The 23,052-nt window shown below is 31.1% G+C and overlaps 1 protein-coding gene across 1 annotated transcript in view; it reads left to right on the forward strand.

Annotated features, from left to right (window-relative positions):
• LOC111617796 (multiple PDZ domain protein-like) overlaps positions 1-23,052 on the forward strand; it is a 144,864-nt gene that overhangs the window by 66,211 nt on the left and 55,601 nt on the right. Inside the window, exon 7 of the mRNA XM_023359099.1 lies at positions 10,943-11,142. Within this exon, the coding sequence (XP_023214867.1) occupies positions 10,943-11,142 (200 nt within the window). The remainder of the gene's footprint in view (positions 1-10,942; positions 11,143-23,052) is intronic.

A 23,052-nucleotide genomic window follows, 5' to 3' on the forward strand; every position in this document is an offset into this window, starting at 1 on the left:
ATACTATCTATAGAAGAATAGAACCGAAAATTGAAGCAGAACTAAATGATACACAATTTGGTTTTAGAAAGAACAAAGGAACTAGAGAGGCCATTACATTAATTAGGCTTATTGGAGAAAAAATGATTGAAAAAAACAGAGATCTTTATCTGTGCTTTGTGGACTATGAAAAGGCGTTTGACAATGTTAACCACACAATTTTATTTGAAATACTTCAAAAAATTGGAATAGATAAAGGGATAATTAAAATTATTCTCTTTTTATACAAAAATCAGAAAGCAATAATAAAAATTGATGAGAAAGAATCCAACTGGATAAGGGTGGAAAAAGGAGTGAGACAGGGATGCGGACTTTCACCACTGTTATTTAATATTTACAGTGAGTGGATGATGCGAGAAGCACTTGAGGATTTTAACGAAGGAGTGAAAATCAATGGATGCTTAATAAACAACATAAGATACGCTGACGACATAGTCCTGCTGAGTGAAAGTAAAGAGGGATTACAGAAAATTCTGAATCGTCTGTTCAAAACCAGATTGGAGAAATTCCATATGAAAATAAATGAACAGAAGACAAAAGTAATGAAGGTTTCAAAGAGTGAAGATATGGATGAATTCCAGATCGTTATGGGAAATAAGGAACTTGAAGGCGTTAAAAAGTTTGAATATCTAGGAAGCTGGATAACGAGTGATAATAGATGTAATACGGAAATTAAAAGCAGAATTAATAAAGCAAAAGCTGCCTTTTATCAGATTTACCATATATTAACAAACAGAGGCCTTAACATAAAACTGAAAATAAAGATCCTAAGGACAATGATCTGAAGTGTATTAAAATATGGATGCGAGGCATGGACTCTCGCACGTGAAATGATGGAAAGAATTAACTCTTTTGAAATGTGGTGCGTGAGAAAAATGCAAATAATAAGTTGGACGGAGAAATTGACAAATGTGGAGGTTTTGGGCAGGCTGGGCTTGAGGAGAGAGTTGCTTATAAATATCCAACAAAGAAAAGTACGATATGCTGGACATTTGGCTAGAGGATCAGGAGGACAACTGCTAAAGATGGTGATTGAGGGACTGATGGAGGGGACAAGACCTAGAGGAAGACCCCGAAAGACTTGGAGAGATGACATCAAGGACTGGACTGGAAAGGATTTAAGAGAAGCCTGGAATAGGGAAACATGGAGAGGAATAGTTCATCAAATGCAACCCTCTGTATAGAGGATGTCACTGGATAGATAGATAGAAATATTAATCATTACATTTTCTTATTGCAAAACATTTGTGGAAATGTAATCAAGATGATGATTATAATAACTTAGAATAACTAAAATTTAAGTATATTTATTTCTTATTCTAAATCTATTTAAATTTCTTTATTATTATTGATTAAATTTCTTTAATCAGTAATAATAACAAAAGTAAATTAAATTTATTAGTATAATGATCTCAGGTTCTTAAAATAAAATAAAATTATAATATTTATCAATAAAAATTTAACCTTCTATTAGTAAAATATTTGTAATACAATATCATTTATTTTTGGTTTTTTTGTATAATTTCTTTACATGAAATTAACAAGCTTTTATTAAGAATTATTCAGAAATTACAATTTATTTAATGTCTTAAACTTATATTTTAATATATCATATTTTATTATATAAAATAAAGGATCTGTTATCTCTTTTCTTTTTAGTAGTTAATTTAATAACAACATATCTTGGAATTAAGTCCAGAATTTATTTATTAAAATAAGGAATAAGTATTATCTATTCTTCTGTCTCTCTGAGATAGTTGCATAAACAAAACAATTATACAGTTTGTATTCTATTTTCCATGATAAATGCCATAAAAATTGTTGCTTTGTTTTGATAAAATATTATCATCATCATGGTTTTATGATGATAAGTATTATTTTTAACTTGTTAAATTTTCATAATATTAGAGCCAAGAAAATTTAGATAATTCATTATACAGTATTATTGTTGATATCCTTACACATAGGCATAAAATGCATTTAGTCCTTTTTTTTAATGAGTACTTGGTGTGGCATGCTAATCAATCATGCAAACTCTTATCTCTATAAGAACGATAACAAAGTGCAGGCTTCTATAATGTTTTAATTTAGGTTTTACTAAAATTATGTATACATGTAAAGGTGTATACACTTTTATCCTAAATATATGTCTTTGTTTGAAGACAAAAACAATTTTTGATATAAATAGACAAATAGTTTGTGTTCCATTTATCTTCTGGATTAGAAATGCAAATTACTTGAAATAGATTTGACCTACGTCAAACTATTGCATCATTCAGAATGTATAAGTGTAACACAAATAAGCCATAACATTTAACATTCTGATGTATTTGAAGAAGCTCTCAACTAGATAAAGTTTTTTCATTGCAGGGATCTTCTAATGCTCTCTTTCATACCAATAATTGAGATTCAGTCTCACATGTACAGGGCTAGCCTTTGAACAGAGCAACAGAACATGCAGCCTGGAGTTCCAAATGTGTAGAGGCACCAAAAATAAAGTGCTAAACAGAAAAAAAATATAATAATAGAAAAATGGGAAAAATAAAACATAAAATATGAAAATTACAAAAAAAAATTCTTCAGAAGATCTGCACTTCAAATTAAATACATGTCCTTTTCATAGATATCACTGAATCAGCAATATTTTTGAATATGGCTGCCAAAATCTACTCTTCTTGAGGCATCATATTACGTAGGTCTGGTCCTGTGCTTACTTGTGCACACATGCATACACACACAGTGTGTATTGCTTGTAAAATGATGACATGAGTTAAATGATATTCAAATAGAATTCTGTTTGAATATCACTTAACTGATAAAGCCTTATAAATAAAGAGGTAAAAATGCATTTTTAGCATAAAAAGAATAGAACATTGTTCTATTTCTATTTCATTACATTAATAGACTGGCTCATTTTTATACAGATGTTCTATTCCTATTCTTAAAATAATCTTTGCTGGTCATCGTAACCTATTACTGTTCTTGTCTGCTAATGGATCAGAATATTACTGTGGTTATAAAACTAGTACCAATAAAGCAGATATTTTGCTCTTTGTCTTCTAAATCTAAAGAAGCAGTTTATGCTTACATATATATTAAAACAATCTCATCAGAAAGTTATTTGTGGAACTGTATGCAAGTTAATGATTAAAATAATTCAGATTTGATTTATTTTTATTTTTCTATTATGACGAGAAATTAAAATGAATGATTTTTGGCCTATTGATGATGTCACCTGCAACTTTAAATTTCAGAATGATTGATTAATTATATTATGAATTAAAATTATATATTTTATAAATAACAAAAACCAAAATTTAAATAAAATAAAACTCATTAAGTACATACTGGTGGTCACATGCGTAAAAGAACGTTGAAGAAAAAAAAACTGTTAACAATATTTCTATTTAATTTAAGGAAATTTTTAACTTGTATTTTCTTAACTGTACAAATGATTTTTTATGTTTAAAAACTTTTCTTACTTTAGAACCATCTGTTGTATTAAAAAAATGTTTTTAAGATTTTCAAAAATATATTTAAGTTTAAATAAGTGTTTAGTTTAACAAAATGCCAAAGTGTATATTTAGATGAAATGTAGGTTTTATTTAAACTTTAGGATAGTAGAAGAAAAGTGAAAATGTAAATTTATAAATTAAGTATCATAAAGTGATTTCCATCTGTTCAGAAACACTCAATGGTTTACTGTAATATTCTTGATTCTAACAATATTTTAACTGTCAAATCTGTAAAAAATTTTTGTATATTTTCTTCATGTGCTGCATAAAATTTTTCAATTTGTAATTCTTACTCAAATATACAATAAAAAAAGAAGGTGATCAGGTGGTAAAAGTACATTGAAAAATACATATATAGCCACATCTGTAAAGATCTATTTTGTGAATTATTTAAGTAGAACAGTTCTCTAGACTTTAAATTTCATTTTAAAATTAAAAAAGTATTTTATTTGCATATTTCTTATAAATAAATGTAATTTTTAATTAATGTATTTTTAAGTACATTTAATTTTTAATCAATGTTTACATTACATTATTAAAAATATGGAAACTTATCTAAAAATTTTTCTTGAGAGGTTAACTTGCTCAAAAATATTATTTAATCATTCATTTTCTGATGCTATGTGATCAGAATAATATTAAGCATAAATATTTTTGTGTATATCAAGTATTGTAAAAAAAATTTGCTGTGTTTTAAGTACAGTTGAACCTGTTTACATGTTTCTCACTTGTACATTTTTCACAATTAAACATTAAAAATTTTCTTCATGGTATTTTCTCCATTATAAAATACTTTGTTATACATTTTTCATTTATATAATTTCACATTTATACATCATATTTTTAGGTAGCACTTTTTCTCACTTAGATATTATTTACTTTGAAATGGAAAAATTTTAAGCAATTATTTAAAAAAATGAAAAAGAAAATTATGTGTTTACTTAAAGTTAGTCTGACAATGAATTGCCAGAAAATGCTACTACAAAATGAATAATACATAATGTAATGAAGTTTTTGGTGAATTTTTCTATTTAGAAAATTGTTCCAAAATGTTGAAAATTTTCACTTTCAATGAAAATCAATTTTACTAAGCAAATAAAAATCACTTTACAGTTTTTCATTTGTTTTTGCTATTCACTGTTAGGTGTGAACTAACATTTAGAATGCCTGTTCTTTCATATGACTGGAGTTTTGGCAGAAGGAGATAACTGATGTCACATACTGTACCAGAATGTAACAATATCTTGAAGTCCATAAAAAAAAGAAACAAACAAAACTTGACCAATTTTACTTTCCTGGCTGTTATGTATACATAACAAGGGAAAGTATTGGAATTGTATCAAATCTGAAATTCTGAGTTTTTTGTAAATCTCCACATTTTGAGAGTTCCTGAACCCAAAAAAGTCAAAAAATTAGAAAAATTCCATGGATGTGTGTTGGCATCTATTTTCTTTAATATCTCAGAATGAGATAAAAATTACGAAATTGAATTTAGCATAGTAACTTACATATAACAAGTATTGATGTTAAGCCAACAACTATTGGAATACAACTACAGAATATATCAGATTATAATAGCCCAATATATTCTGTGGTTGTTGGCTTATTACATATATAGATCGGATTTGTAGAGGTTAGTTTATGTAGGTATTGATGTTATTAAATTTTGATGATTAAAAGTTGAGAAGATAGAAGGGGGTATGTGCCATATCTTGAGAGGGATTGTACTAAATAAAGATTTTGCTTCTTAGTAGCATTTACAATTTTTATAAAACTTATCCCTACCTTCAAAATTAACTTTTTTGCCTTTTTTTTCTGAATCAAGTTTTTTGACTTTATAATAATTAATAATATAAAAAGATTTTTATAACAAAATTTCATAACAGTTGGGAAAGTTATACAAATTATTGCTAGATTTTTAATGAATAAACCCATAAATTTTTATGACAGTGATATCTGAATTTTGAGCTATCATGTAATAGAATCTTCTATCAGTTTTGGTTTTGTCAATAGCTAACTCATTTGTGAACAATAATGATTATTATTGTTGTTGTTGTTATTATTATGTTGGGTTTTGTGAGTTATACTCGGTTCACACCGGTGGCTGTGTACTATGCCGGATCAAAGTCAAGGCACAGCAACCAAAACAAAACTAAAATTAAATAAGTGTGTCAGTGTATGTGTCTGTATTCAGGAATTTCCTAACAATGTGGCATGTATATAGTGGCCTTCTGTAGTGTGATGTTGTATTTCTACTTAATTGTAATGTTCCCAGGCTTTTGTGTAGTGTGTGTGGTATCACACCTGTACAGGAGAGAACGACAGGTACAATAAGCACCCTATCCATCCTCCACAGATGCCTTATTTCCTGGGCAAGTTCTGTGTACTTGCTAATTTTTTCAGTGCATGTGTTTTGTACATTGTGAGTGTTTGGAATGGCTATGTCTATAATGTATGTGATTTTATTGTGTTTGTCAATGAGTGTGATGTCTGGTCTGTTGTGGTAAATTGTTTTATCTGTGATTATGGCTCTGTCGTAGTACATTTTGTGCGTGTTGTTTTCCAATACTGTCTGTGGAATATACTTGTAGTATGGTTCGTGGATGTCTGCCAATTTGTGTTTCTTTGCAAGCTCTTGGTGTATTATATTTGCTACTTGATTGTGTCTATGTAAGTAATCTGTCTGTGCCAAGAGCTTGCAACCAGAAGTGATGTGTTGTATAGTTTCTGGCATGATGTGACATTTTCTGCATGTGTCATTTGTGAGTGTTGTATCTTTGAGTATGTGTTTTCTGTAGTTTTTAGTATTTATGACCTGATCCTGTATGGCAATCATGAATCCTTCCGTCTCCCCAAAGAGGCATCCCCGATCTAACCAGCTGTTTGACGCAGTTTTGTCAACAAAATCCTGGGCCAGGTCATAAGGATGCCTGCCATGGAGTGCCTTTCGAGCCCACGATTGCTTGATGGTGTCTATGCTTTTTATGTGTTGTGTCATGTCTGTATGATGTGAGTGTAAGTTTAATGGTGTGTTATTTGAGTCTGCTAGAGTTACTGCTTTATGTAACTGTGATGTTTCTTGTTTCTTGTAGAAAAACTCTCGCAGTGACTGTATTTGTTTGTAGTGAAGGTTAACTATGTCAATCAGGCCACGTCCGCCTTCTTTACGTGGAAGGGTTAATCTTTCTGTGGCGGATTTAGGATGATGTTGTTTATGCTTAGTAAGTGTTGTTCTTGTTTTCCTTTGGAGTTGCTCGAGATCTGTGTGAGTCCAATGTATAACTCCAAAAGAGTATGTGAGTACTGGGATGACATATGTGTTTATTGCTTTAACTGTGTGTTTTGCATTTAACTGTGTTCTAAGTATAGCGTTTAACCTACTTTGGTATTCTTTAATTAATCGTTGCTTTATTTGTGTATGTTCTGTTAGTTTGGCCTGTTGGAATCCTAAGTACTTGTAGAACTCGCCCTCTTCCATGGATTCAATAACGTCTCCATTTCCAAGTGCAAAATCTTCTTTCTTCAGGATTCCTTTTTCTATGTGAAGTTTTTTGCATTTGTCTAGGCCAAACTCCATTTGTATGTCCTTAGTGTATGAATGTGTGATTTGTAGGAGTTGATGAAGTTGTTTTTGTGTGGATGCATAAAGTTTTATGTCGTCCATGTACATGAGATGTGAGAGTGTAAACTGTGTTGTTTTTTCGTGTCTGATATTGTAGCCGTATTGCGTGTTGTTTAACATGTTGGATAATGGATTCAGGGCTAGGCAGAACCAGAGAGGACTCAAGGAATCTCCTTGAAAAATTCCTCGCCTAATGAATATTTCGTTTGTTTGTATGGAAGTGTTACTAACCCTGAGATGTAGTGTTGTTCTCCAGTGCTGCATAGTGTTTTCGAAGAATGCAATGAGTGATGGATGTATTTTGTACATGTGTAGAATATGTAGCAGCCAACTGTGTGGAACACTGTCGAATGCTTTTCTGTAGTCTATATATGCCATGTGTATGTTTCTGTGTTGTTTGTGTGCTTGCCGTAGAATGACTGAATCTATGAGTAACTGTTCTTTGCATCCCCTGTGATTTCTACGGCAACCTTTTTGTTGTTCTGTAAGAATGTCGTGTTCTTCAACATGTTTGTATATTTTGTTTGTGATACAGGATGTCAATAATTTGTAGAGTGTTGGAAGACATGTAATTGGTCTGTATTGTGTGGGGTCTGTGGTTTTGTTGTTTTTAGGTTTCATGTAGGTAATGCCCCGAGTAAGAAATTTTGGCATGTCTTGTGGATTGATGATGATGTGTGTTAGATGTTTAGCTAGTTCCTGGTGCAGTGATGTAAACTTTTTATACCAGAAATTGTGAATGTTGTCTACACCAGGTGTCTTCCAGTTGTGTGTTCTGTTAACAGCGTAGCGAATGTCGTGTATGTTTATTTCAGCACAGGGCATACTTGGTATGTTATGCAAGTTTCTGTTCTCCTCCTTGATCCAGCCTGCATCAGCATTGTGTGTAACAGCATTGGACCAAAGAGAAGACCAATAAGTTGTGAGTTCTTCTTCTGTTGGTGTGCCACTGTGCTGTGTATCAGTGTTTGTTTTGGTACTGATTTGTCTGTAGAAAAGTTTTTCATTGTTTGTGAATAATTTATTTTGTTGTTTTCGTAGTGTACATGTTTTGTATCGTTTGAGTCTACGTGCTTTGGCTGCGAGTTTTTGTTTTAGTGTATCGATGTATTCTGTAATGTGTGTGTTGTGATGTTCATGTTTTGTGTGTGTTTTAATTTTCTTGAAAATGTTTTTGAGTTGTTTCTTTAATTTGGGTGTTATGTTGTTTTTAGTGTATTGTGTCAGCCTGCCTAATTGCTGTCTAATGTCATTTATTTGTGTTTCTATTCTTCTCTGCCAGGCAGGCTTGTGATAGAATTGTGTTTTGTGTGTGTCTGTCTGTGAGTGTATTTTCAGTCCATGGTGTGTTACTACTGTGACTGCCCCAGCATAAACTAATGTATGAATGTCTGAGAGTGTAGAAATTGAATGAATGTAGTTTGGTAGTAAGTGAGTGTTTACATAATTTAGTGTTTTTCCTACTACCTTTGACGTGTTGATTTTCGGTATTCGTGGTCTTTGTGTGGGATCTGTACCTGTATATTTAGTGAGTGTTTCCTGAAATATAAGTGAGAGTGTATTAACTAATTCTATGTCTATGTTATCAGTGATGGATGGGGAAGTGCCTGCAGTATCATTAGTGGTACTTGTTGTGTGTGTGCTGTAATCAGTGCTTGTTGCTGGATTATCCTGACAGGTTACGTGATCTTCATTAATGTTAAATGTTTCTGTCTGTTGATGTATTTGATCAGCAACCTGTTGTTTGATAAGTTCAAGTGTTGTTTGTGGGATAAGGTTGTTGTGTATAATTGTTCGTTTTTGATCAACAACCCTTTGTTCGGTGACAGTGAGGTGAGGATATTGTTGTGTGAATCTATGGTGTAGTTGTTGTCTGTATGCTGTCATGTTTGTTTCGAGTCTTGTGATGGTGTAGTAAGTGCGGATGATAAACTCGTTCATTTCTGTTGTCCATTTCATCCGTTGGCGTGGTTTTCCAGCCTTTGTGGTCTGTGGATGCATTGCCACAGAAACACCAAGGCTAGGTTGATTCCTCACATCTGTTGAGGGCATTGCAGTAGCCATGCTTGGGCCGGCGCTGCTTTCGCCACCGGTAACCAAGGGAGACTGGAGCCTATTTTTCGATTGTGAACCTCTGCCTAACCCACGAACGCGGACCTTGTTATCCCGGGCAATGTCCAAGCTGGTATCATACTTAGATCTGGTTACTACCATGATAAATATCTCCACAGAATGTGGGTGTGTGGTCACTCTTAGCTTCATTTCTCCCCATAGACCTTACTGGCATGGGTGTCCCTGCCAGGAGCTTGTGCTGCAGCCTGCATTGCTCTATGGTTCAATAAAATTACTGGGCTATCCCACCACGACCAGGTGGTGACCACAGGAGAGTTATTATTATTATTATTATTATTTCATTTATGGTTTTAATATGTTAAATAATGTTTTATGCATTACAGCATATAGCTCTTAAAGTTTTTTTTTAATAAAATATTTTATATCTTGTAAATGGGAATAAAAATTAAATGGTTCAATTGAATATAAATGTGAGTATTTTGGATAATATTTAAGTATGTGTGCATATATATTTTTCATATCTGGAATATTACAAATAATGGAATTCCAACATTAATTGGGAGAGTGGAATAATAAAGTAATAAACATTTCTCTCAAATTGCCTTAATTGAATTTCAATGAGATTTTATTTCAAATCAAATCTCACTGGAATTCAATTAAGGCTCTTTGATAGACTTGTTTATTACAAATACTATTTTGTTTTTTAAATTAAAGCTCTTAACGTATATTTAGAAATACAGTATAAAACTTCAGTTATATATTTTTGAAGGAATCATCTGCAAAAATGCAAATATGAAAAAAGCATATAACTGGAAGCCAGTACTGGATTGTCTACTAGGCACAACAAGTAGTTGCTAGGGACTCCCAAAATTGGAAAAAATAAAGAAATTTTACAATTGTTGTTGCATATCTTGATTTATAAATAATTCTATAGTTACAATCTGACATTAGTTTAAGGTTGATGATAAATTATGTAGAGAGGCATCAATATTCTGTGCCTGGGGGCCCTAGAGGATCTCAATTCATCACTGGGCCAGCCATATTGTTTATTTAGTTTGGTTGTTTATTATGTAAAGGAGAATAGAGGGAGTCCAAATCAAGTTTTGACAAAGACTGTCAACATTATTAAGTGTCTTTCTATCTTTTCTGGAATTGCAGTCTGATTTCATGTTTGTGCATTCTCGCTACAAACTTTTTTAGCTTTCTGGGAATGGAACTTTCTTCATAATATAGAACTCTGTTGTTTGACTTTCAGACATTAAACTTTGTACACATTTTTAGAAATGTATTGTGTTCCAAAGATGAAGACTGCTTCTTTATTGATGTGAAAGCTTCTTGTCCTATTCAATTGTTTTGCTTCTTAAATATCACAATTTGACAAATATAGGATTTATCATACAGGATGTGTGTTTTAAGAGCATGATAAAATTAATCACAGCATTAATACATTAATTCATACACAAAAATGTTTGTTAAGTTGTGCTTCTTTACTCTGAAATATTTTGAAAATTGATAAAAATTTCTTTTATATTAAATTGCAAGTAATTATTAAAATATATAAAGCAGAAACTAAGAAATAACAAAACTGTATGTTAAAAATTATAAAAATTTATTTATTGAATTTATGAGACTAAATTTCCTTGAGTTCTGTTAACTATTATTAGATAAATTTTTGTATTTACTTTTCTTTCAGAGGAAATACAAAAGAAATATGGAGATATAAAAGATGGAGAAATAATAATTGTAAATCTTGAAAAAGGACCTGGTGGTCTAGGACTCAGCCTGGCTGGAAATAAAGATCGTCATAAGATGAGTGTCTTTGTTTGTGGTATGCATCCTAATGGAAATGCTGCAAGAGATGGTCGGATTTGTATTGGTGATGAATTATTAGAGGTATAGTATAATTTAATGTTTAATTAGAAAGTAATTCAAGTATTTATTTTATCATAAAATAAAAATTTTGTCATAATGTAAGATCATTTGAAATGGTATCTTTTAAACTGAAGCATCATTCTATTAGTGCAAATTGAAAAGTGTCAGTAAAGGCTATTCCAGGAACATGATGAGATGGATTATACAAAGGTTTTGTTTCTGTTCTAGTAATTGCTATAGAATATATACTGTCTTGGGTTAGCCACACGAAATTACAGTATATATTTTTAACTTTGAATCATGAATATTTGTTTCAATTATTGCTTATATTTCTGTTGCATTTGGTACAGTTTTTAGTGAATAATTATTATGAGTAGTAAACAAATACAAAAGAGTTGTGAACTATTCCATGGAGGTAACCTTATAAATTACTCTTTTATTGTGTTCTACAAACTCATGTTCCATGTTGCAAGTGCATGGACTTTATAGTTTTAAGCTTTATCTGTGAATGATGGTCAAACAAATTCCTAGTGAATCTAAACACAGTAAGTGGAAATAGTCATAAAGTGAAGGGAATGTAGAATAAAAATAATAAGAATACAAATGAAATTTGAACTATCAGAGAATTAATTATGAATGTAATAATTAAATGGTAGTTTTTTTTCATCAGTTTTTCATTTCTTTGTGCTGTGACTTTAGAACCTGCTACATGTTATTACAAGTCAATCCATAGCATAATTTTGGCACATGTGCCTTAGGTTGCTGATCCTTAGCTTCACCTATATCCAAAAACTTTCTTTTTCGTTTTGTCAGATTACAAGGAACTCTTTCATTATGAACTAATCATCAAAAGCATACAATTAATTCAGATGAACATTATGAATAATTAAATAATGTAAAGTATATAAATGAAAAATGAATTAATTAATAATTGAAAAGTTCTGAAAGTGAAAAACTAAAAATTTTTTAACAGTATAATATTTTAGATGAAATAATGTACATCCAAGTAAGTCATTAATTATCATCTACATATAAAACAAAAAATATTTAAATACCTGTATATCAGAGAAAAATAATATGATTCACTTTTACAACAATTAGAAATCAAAGTTTGGTTTAAACAAATAAAGTTAAATTCATTTAATATAGAAAAATTGCTATGTTTTGTAAAAATTATTTTCTCTTCTTTAGTAATTTTCTGTTTTATCTGCATCATGTCACATTCCAATCTTGTGCCACATTGTACAGTGCCATTTCCTGTCAGAGTCAAGAAAGTGCACTATTTAAAACTTCAAAATTCAAATTTTAATTGAAAATAACCAGAACAAATTTTCTAAAAACTTACAAGTAAATACTTTTTGTTACATTAAAATATTTATTTATTAACATTTGAATGACAATTTAAAGGAATTCTACTTACTCTCCTTCATTAAGAATCATCACAATTTACATTTAAAAGTTACAGGCAAAACTTAAAAGACAACGATTTCTCAAGCTTACAAAACTCAAATCTAAAAGAAATGAGCAATTTATTGTGACATCTTTACAATGCCAGGTTGCAATTTTTAATCATATTTTTAGTTTATTTAATTTAAAATATATATGATCTCCATCTCAAATTATTATTAGTGGCTTGCCCCTGTACATCATACTTTTCCTTTAACAATAGATTTATGCCAGTCATCGATTAACTGCTGGGAAGCAGTTAATAGATTACTTAATTTAACTGCAGGGAAAATTTTTTATTGAAATAATGTGACTTTTGGTTTGCATCAAAAGTTCATATATAGTTAATCAAGGCCTACTGACCTTAAGGTTTCCATATCCGATCTCAGATTTCATCTATCTAACTCTGTTCTCAAGATTAAGGAAAGACAGATGGATGGAAAACAGTAGGAATTTATAGGTCTACAATTTTTTCAAATTGCAGCCCAATGACAAAACTAACCTTTGATCATCGATGTGTGAGATGTAGGATAAGGTTTTTGTTAGCCCACTAAGGCAAACATTGAACAAACCAAACACACAGTAGATGTGTGAAAATTAATTTATTTACAGGTTCAATCAAGGATGTCAGCTCTAGAACAGTTTCTCTATCAGAAACCTTAAGCATGATTGTTGGTGGAAATTACAATTAATAAATGATCACAACATACCAAATTGCAATGACACTAATCTGATACAATGCACAAGAATAATTTTCTTAAAATTAACTCTTAATACTAAACTTACACTAATATGGAAAGATGAAGATATTGGGACAAGAAGGGGTAAACATGGTGGATAGGATAGAATGAAAGTACCAGGTTGTATGAATGTCTTTCTGTAGTCATGAGGGTCCATGTGGAAACTTCTTGCACCAATTTGTGCTTCCGTTGTCTTTTCCTTGGTCCAAGAGGACTTTTATTTATATCCACTTTGTCAATTTGAAACTTGTAACTTGTCAAGTTGAATGCCAACTCCAACACTCTGACTTTAGCCCAGGAATTTTGAGGTTTTCACTTGAAGTTATGACTTCACCAGTTTACTTGGGCATCAGACACTGTCATGTTTCTGTCTTTTTCTACCTTCTCTCTCTTTGAGCAGCAGCTAAAAATGACACTTCTTACTCACATATGTCCTTAGGTAACCTCATACTTATTGTACTGGTTATTCCAGGAAGTGGCCCTTACCTCCAAGAAAGAAAAATTAAGGAGATTAGAAAATTATAGAAGGGAGAAAGAACAAAGAGCTGGAGGAAAGTGTACAAAGAACAAAAAGACAAAAATAGACAATATGGCATACCAACACACATGTATTATTCAACACACAAAAAATGTATCTAAAAATTGATTTGTCACAATTCCAACTTGCTTTTAACACACAGAGTGTAATTACATTTTATTGCCTATTTTGAAAAAAAGATTAGGAGTGTAATATACCATATTCCTGCAGAATATGACAAAATCCTCTTCATTCTTATACAGATTGAATGTAGTGAACAAATACATTGTTTTCCTCAAAAACACATCTAACTTGAAATTCTTAACTGATGGGCTAATCTACATACCAGCAGGTAACTGGATTATTTGCAAAATAAATCTTTTCTTAAAAATAATTAATACTAATATTAAATACAAGAAAATACAATATATTAGCAATTTTAATTAGCCAAAATTCCAATCAAAATGGCTAATTTTTATATAAACATAACATTTTTATGACAATGATAAATATAGTTTCCAACAAAAAAAGTGTACTTTTCCATTTTATTCCCACTAGTCATGTTATATCATGTTGTATTTCAATCTTGTGCCATGCTCTATTAGGATGTAAGCTGTCATGTCATGTTGCTTATGAAACTAAGAAGGCAAATTGCATTTTGATTACAAATAAAGAATTTAAAATGTGAAAAAATTTAAATTCTAAGTAAGAATAATTAGAATTTTCTAGAGTCAAGCTATAAAAATAAAACTAGAAACATAATCAGAAATATAAAATTATTTTGAAATAACTGTTTATAATAATAACTGATTAGAATTTATTTTAACTAATAAACAATGCAAAGAGTCACCAGATTATATAAATATTTTTAAAAACCTTAGGATATAACTCTAAATGCTCTACTCATTCTTCCATGAATTATAAAATTCTAGCAGAAACTGTTCTCCTCTTGAGAGTTAGCATAATCATCAAAATCTAAATTCCTTTATTATTAAGAAATTATATTTTAAGTAAATTTCTTAATGTCTAAGCAGGTCAGTTCTGATTATATTTATANCATTTATACATCATATTTTTAGGTAGCACTTTTTCTCACTTAGATATTATTTACTTTGAAATGGAAAAATTTTAAGCAATTATTTAAAAAAATGAAAAAGAAAATTATGTGTTTACTTAAAGTTAGTCTGACAATGAATTGCCAGAAAATGCTACTACAAAATGAATAATACATAATGTAATGAAGTTTTTGGTGAATTTTTCTATTTAGAAAATTGTTCCAAAATGTTGAAAATTTTCACTTTCAATGAAAATCAATTTTACTAAGCAAATAAAAATCACTTTACAGTTTTTCATTTGTTTTTGCTATTCACTGTTAGGTGTGAACTAACATTTAGAATGCCTGTTCTTTCATATGACTGGAGTTTTGGCAGAAGGAGATAACTGATGTCACATACTGTACCAGAATGTAACAATATCTTGAAGTCCATAAAAAAAAGAAACAAACAAAACTTGACCAATTTTACTTTCCTGGCTGTTATGTATACATAACAAGGGAAAGTATTGGAATTGTATCAAATCTGAAATTCTGAGTTTTTTGTAAATCTCCACATTTTGAGAGTTCCTGAACCCAAAAAAGTCAAAAAATTAGAAAAATTCCATGGATGTGTGTTGGCATCTATTTTCTTTAATATCTCAGAATGAGATAAAAATTACGAAATTGAATTTAGCATAGTAACTTACATATAACAAGTATTGATGTTAAGCCAACAACTATTGGAATACAACTACAGAATATATCAGATTATAATAGCCCAATATATTCTGTGGTTGTTGGCTTATTACATATATAGATCGGATTTGTAGAGGTTAGTTTATGTAGGTATTGATGTTATTAAATTTTGATGATTAAAAGTTGAGAAGATAGAAGGGGGTATGTGCCATATCTTGAGAGGGATTGTACTAAATAAAGATTTTGCTTCTTAGTAGCATTTACAATTTTTATAAAACTTATCCCTACCTTCAAAATTAACTTTTTTGCCTTTTTTTTCTGAATCAAGTTTTTTGACTTTATAATAATTAATAATATAAAAAGATTTTTATAACAAAATTTCATAACAGTTGGGAAAGTTATACAAATTATTGCTAGATTTTTAATGAATAAACCCATAAATTTTTATGACAGTGATATCTGAATTTTGAGCTATCATGTAATAGAATCTTCTATCAGTTTTGGTTTTGTCAATAGCTAACTCATTTGTGAACAATAATGATTATTATTGTTGTTGTTGTTATTATTATGTTGGGTTTTGTGAGTTATACTCGGTTCACACCGGTGGCTGTGTACTATGCCGGATCAAAGTCAAGGCACAGCAACCAAAACAAAACTAAAATTAAATAAGTGTGTCAGTGTATGTGTCTGTATTCAGGAATTTCCTAACAATGTGGCATGTATATAGTGGCCTTCTGTAGTGTGATGTTGTATTTCTACTTAATTGTAATGTTCCCAGGCTTTTGTGTAGCATGTGTGGTATCACACCTGTACAGGAGAGAACGACAGGTACAATAAGCACCCTATCCATCCTCCACAGATGCCTTATTTCCTGGGCAAGTTCTGTGTACTTGCTAATTTTTTCAGTGCATGTGTTTTGTACATTGTGAGTGTTTGGAATGGATATGTCTATAATGTATGTGATTTTATTGTGTTTGTCAATGAGTGTGATGTCTGGTCTGTTGTGGCAAATTGTTTTATCTGTGATTATGGCTCTGTCGTAGTACATTTTGTGCGTGTTGTTTTCCAATACTGTCTGTGGAATGTATCTGTAGTATGGTTCATGGTTGTCTAATAATTTGTGTTTGTTTGCAAGCTCTTGGTGTATTATATTTGCTACTTGATTGTGTCTATGTAAGTATTCTGTCTGTGCCAAGAGCTTGCACCCAGATGTAATGTGTTGTATAGTTTCTGGCATGATATGACATTTGTGAGTGTTGTATCTTTGAGTACATGTTTTCTGTACATTTTAGTATTTATGACCTGATCCTGTATGGCAATCATGAATCCTTCTGTCTCCCCAAAGAGGCATTCACAATCTAACCAGCTGTTTGACGCAGTTCTGTAAACAAAATCCTGGGCCAGGTCATAAGGATGCCTGCCATGGAGTGCTTTTTGAGCCCACGATTGTTTGATGGTGTTTATGCTTTTTATGTGTTGTGTCATGTCTGTGTGCTGTGAGTGTAAGTTTAATGGTGTGCTGTTTGAGTCTGCTAGAGTTACTGCNTTCAAACTTTTGCAACATAAAAACGTTTCTGTTATATCTTCATTAAAAATAAACCTAATGTAAATAATTAGTTGTGACATTTTAGTAATATCAGTAGTCTTGTCCAGTTGTAAAGCAAATACAGATGAATTTTGTATGCATTTTGTGACTTCTGACTCGATATTTCGTGACATTTCGGAAATCCGCCGAGACACGGTATCTCTTGATAATGGTATTGTTTTTAGTTCATTTCCATAGTTATCGCCATGCATAATTGATGTCATCTTGGTTGCTGCAGGAAGGATAAGGGATTCTCCAATTGTATGGGGTTTCATTGTTTTTCCTATTAGATAAGAAACTTCTAAAGAAGCTCATAATGCTTTCTGAGGTATTGTTGTAAATTTCTTTAAATTTGCACTTTGAATTTTCCGATTTTCAGCTTGTCTTTGAAAAAAATCGGCATGTTTATTTTGAAGTTCTTTATGTTTAGTTTCCAGGTGCCTTTTTAATTTAGCTGGTTTCATGCTCTCATTTGCTAATTTTTTGTTGCAAATGACACATATTGGGCGTTCTTTATCACCAACAACACAAAATGTAAAACCATACTTAATAAATTCCTCATTGTATTTTCTTATTTTTTTAGATAGTGCATTTAGTTCAGTATTTTGCGACTCCTCATCAGTATTTGTTCGTTTGTTAGCTGAAGATGTACCTGGTGTACGTATTACCTATTTATCCATTATGAAGATAGGGGTTATATCTTTTTAACTAAAACAAATAATATATTTTTTTATCATTTTTTTTCGAGAAATTCAATAAAATTAACAGAGATCTTTCTCTAATGATAGTACATACCTGATAACAGAGTAGTAAAGCCCGATAAAAATATACAAAATCATAATTACACAACGTCACATGAAAAAACTCGAGGAGAAACTAAAACAATTGCAGGCCAACTGCTACATGCTACAACTTTACATGGAAAAGCGCAGTAAAACATTCAGCGATAATTTTTGGTCGTTTGGTTGGCCTTTGAGGATTGTGGCTTTGTTCCTTTGTTTGGCTTGGTATGCTTAACCGGTCAGCAGCGAGTGATGACTATGGTCATCCAACAGGGTCGTGTGGCTATTGTGAAAGACGACTATAGTCGTCCAAGGTCAACGAGGTCGATCGCCAGAAAGTAGCCTAAAACCAAAACAGAAAATAAATTAGGTAAAAAATAATTACTGTAGCATTTAGAAAACACTTTACTCTACCAGACATGAAATAGTACAAAATATTATATCGAAAAACAAATAAGTAATAATAATTCAAAAAAAATTTTTTTAATTTTTGACCTTTGCCCTCCACAACCAGGTGTAGAAACCTGTCTTAATGCTTCACTTATCTATTCTCTTCTTTTATGGCTTGGTTGGCCTTGGCTTGGTACGCATGTCTACAAGACGACTACCACAGCCCTTGATTACCACTCCATCTCATACGGCGCGCATGCTCAGTGCGCACCGTTCGACACAGTACATATAACATCAATACGTCGGACAAATAGGCGCTTTTTAGTAAAAGTGGTGAATTACCGCAAAGAGGGCCCCATCTACCGGAGTGAAAAACTTGCGTCTTCACACTTTACATACATCACGCATTACAGTCAAAGAAAGAGCGGACAGCATGAAATTGCAATTAAACAGTGAGTGACGGCGCTTCACTCTTTATATGTACACTGTATGGTATGCAGCATGCAGGCATAATGCATTTCATAAAAATTTGGCGATCCCCAAAAAACTTCTGGCGACCCCCACAGGGGTCCCGACCCGTAGTTTGCGCACCACTGCAATAAATTACCAAACGATCGCCTGAATATCAGGCTATAATAGTTCTTCCATTGCTTAAAACTTTATAACACTATGCAAAGAAAAGACCATTCATCTATATGTTCACATATTTTGCTGGTCATATACACAGTCATATAAGGTACCCTCGCGTTTCTTTATGCAGCGCTCGAGAAGCGTTTTACAGCGAACACACTGAAACTGGTTTCTAATTGGCCAACACTGCTCGTGACGTCATTTCGCTACATTCTCGCTGCATAAAGAAACATGGGGTACTTAAACCAACAATGTAACATAGCATGAGTTTTGCATTAAACAAGAATTCATTTTTATTTTAGTTAAACAGATTATATATTGAATAGTAATAAATATGCATCTTTAATTAAAAACTTACTTATTATGTTTATTACACACAAATTAAATAAGTTGTGTTTATTTAGGGTGAAGCAGGTCTTGGTATAATGATTTTGGAAGGTAAACATGCTGAAGCTGGTCAAGGCATATTTGTTTCTGATATGCAACCTAATAGTGTTGCCAGACAGGTAAATCTTCCTGTTTTTCAAAATATTTCAATATATAAAAAATTAAACTACATTTTACTAATATTGATTTATAAAAAATTAACCTTTCAACAGTAGGATAGTCAGGTATGGTCCTATTTCAAAGTAGTGGAGAATAAACATGGGAAATTTTTAAAATATTTTCCACACGTTTTTTTCTCATTACCATTTCGGAAAAAGATTTTGTAAACAGTTATGCCTAGTAAAGAAAAGTCTTTTTTTATTGTTAATAATTCATTTTTTATGTGAATTTTTTTTTGTGGTAGTTTTTGGCTAGTTTTTGGCAATACTCCCAAAAGAATTTAACAGATATATCCATCTCTCACCACTACCACATGATCGCCCTGGATGGATATATCTGTCCCTCACTATCAAGTGGTTAATACCTCTATAATAATCTCTCTTATGCAAATAAACTTGTTTTCTAAGCAAATTAAATCTAAAAACATTATTGGTCAAAAAGTGAACTTGTCATAAAGCATTAAAAATATGCTAAGCACTGAGAAAAATATTTCTAACCAATACATATTATTTTTTTCTAAAATGATATAATTTATTAATAAAGATGACTTAACTGTTTATTTTGGGAAACCAAACCAAATTTTTTTATTAAGAAATGCTTCATTTTCTTATAAGAACATCTTCAGTTCAATTTTCAAAATGAAATGTAGTTCATTATCAAGCACATCAGATTGAAGACTTTTAAATCAGAATATCTTCCATCTTCAGATTTGAATACAGTTTATTACCAAGCATATAATATCAAACAGTTTTAAAAGTTTTAAGTTTTTAACTTAAACACATGAAATTATAATATCAAAATATACATTACACTACAACACCAAAAACAACATTTATAGTAAGAAATGTAGTATTCTCTTTTTTTATTGTAGGAATCTTATATAGTGTCATCCTAGGACATTATATCATTAATATTTTAAGCTAAACTTCACAAACAATTTATTTACAAGAAAAGTAGTATTATATATGTCTGATATAGCTGTCCATTTTCTTTCTCTGTCTAACATTAAAGATTCATAGACATTAATTATCTTAAGAGAACAAGCTAAAAGATTTATGTAGCATTTCTTTTTTAACCTAACAGATCATTTTTCTTCCTATCTTTTAATAATTAAAGGATTCTTCTTATTAACCTGAACTTCCCTATCTAAAGCCCATTGTGTCAACATCATACCTGTTTTTTATTTTTCTGGGGAACTGTATCATAAGATTGATTTATGCATTTCATAACATTCTGTATATAGACCCTACAGCATAAAACTCTTTACGCTTTGATGAGTCTAATCTTGTATACATATGCCATACCCATTTCTTTCACTTTTTCTTTGTTGAAATGTAGTAGCCTCTGATAAAGCCTCTTAACATTCAGAGTAATTCCATTGAACCTAGCATAAGAAACCAGAATTGAAGCAATAATTTTTCCACTTACTAAACACCAGTGGGGTGCCGTCCATGGAAGCTGTGGAAATGCCTCTTCCCTTGTATTTTCTAAAATACAAATACATATTGTGTAATTATTTTCATATTTTAATGTACTTTGAATTAATTAAAATTAATATTTTATTATAACTGCATTATGTATCTTATTACAAATTTATATACTACATATGAAAATAAATGATAAGATTGCTATTATATATTCGAATATAAATTTGTATATTCAAATTCCCAATGGAAGTGCTGTATTGTTGAATGCAGGATAGCTTCCAAGGCAAAAATATTTGAATTGTGTAACTCAGCCACATTATACTCATTCACATGTGCACTTTACAGAGAACCAAACTCATGCAGTTTAGCTCAATGATGCTACACACCAAAATATTGTATAATACTTCTAATGATTTTTTCTAGGGCTGGCATAACTTCCCTATCATCAAATGTCACCACACGCCACTGCTAAACACATCTTTCCATTAGTTATATGGCTTGCCTCCCTGTCTTTAGGCTTCTGTTCCTTTTCATACTTTGCTAAATATGCTTTAGTAAGACCTTTAACTATGTTGACTGAGAAATTGTGTCTTAGGGCTGTTTGAGTGATGTAAGAAAACTTTTGCTGTATACACTTTAACAAAGTTGAGTGTGCTATGGTTTTTTGCAGAAGGGCTCAAAAGCTTTTTAATTTGTGGGTTATAGTGTAATATGAGCACCAATGTATGTAGGTATCATAGTTAGTGGACTTCCTGTACACTTTAATACAATACCATTTCCCCAAAGTGTAGATGTTGATTTCTAGAAAGTTAACTTCTTTTGGGTGATATGGTCAATCTCAAATTGAATATCTATAGCGTTAGTGTCAATGTCATTTATAAAGCTAGGTACTGTACAAGGTCTTTATTTTTCCATATAATAAGCATGTCATTGACATAACAGCAAATAAGTTTTATTTTTTTCCTATATTAGTTAATTATTGCATTCTCTACCTATGAGAGAACTATTTCAGCAATATCACTTGATCTGGGTACCCCATTTGTATGCCTATCTTTTCTTTGTAGTAGGTAATTTCCCAATTAAAGTACAAGATTGACAACATTAAGTTCAAGTAATCTGTGACTTTCTTTCATACCTATGCATTTTTCTGCAAATTAAATTTCTGTTTAACATAATACCTGCTTCTGTCCTGATAGAAGGAAATAGATTTATATAATCTAGAACAATAAATATATATTGTTCCCAATTGATCTTTCTTAGAGCTGTAATGACCTCATTTGTACTGCTTACTGTGTAATTGGATTTAAAATATAACTTATCAAGGAGCTGATACAAGGTCCTTTCTAGTATTATGCTTGGTGCAAAGGATTTTTCTAACACTGGTCTTAGAGGGAAGTCCCTGTGTGTTTTAATCTTGCCAAATAGCCTAGGCACAATTGCCCTCTCACATTAGGAATTTCAGAAACATCAGGAGATTCTTTTTTAGCTTGTGCTTTCCCTTTTAGCCAAATCCATATATTGGGTCATGGCAGATGTTAGCTAATTTAGTTTTGCACAATATTCCTTCATTTTATCACAATATGTTCTCCAACTTAGAAAACTGGTATATTACTCTTATCATAAACACAAATAATGTTCATTTTTCTGCACCAACTTCTGGTTCTGTTACACATTTTCATTATGTTGGATGGCTGTAAATAAGCTAAATACCCCTTGTATAACACTGTAGTTACATTCCGAAAAAGTGCCATGTTAGGCGAATACATGCTATATGAAACAAGAACTAATACAAAACGTTGAGTTAGGTTCCAGAAGTTAACAAAAGTATGCTATTCTTTTACATGACTAAGAGAAATATGTTCATTAAAGCAACCAATAATTAACTAACAATCACAATTAAAATATATTATGTGTTAATATTAATTTTAGTTAAATCAGTGTTTTTTCTTTTTTGAAAGTATTGTCATCTTCTGAGCTTTTTTGTTGTTCTTGATCAGAATTATCAGCAACATCATCATATTTTATTTTTACCATAAAAATTTTTTATGTCTTGTGAAATAAAACTAAAAATATTGATCAAAAGTGTGTTCTAGAGGATTGTGTTTGTTCAATTAAAGACTGAACAATATTTTTCCCAGA

This window comes from Centruroides sculpturatus, unplaced genomic scaffold, assembly GCF_000671375.1.
Source record: "Centruroides sculpturatus isolate CEXI.00-Female unplaced genomic scaffold, Cexi_2.0 scaffold277, whole genome shotgun sequence".
Classification (NCBI taxonomy): domain Eukaryota; kingdom Metazoa; phylum Arthropoda; class Arachnida; order Scorpiones; family Buthidae; genus Centruroides; species Centruroides sculpturatus.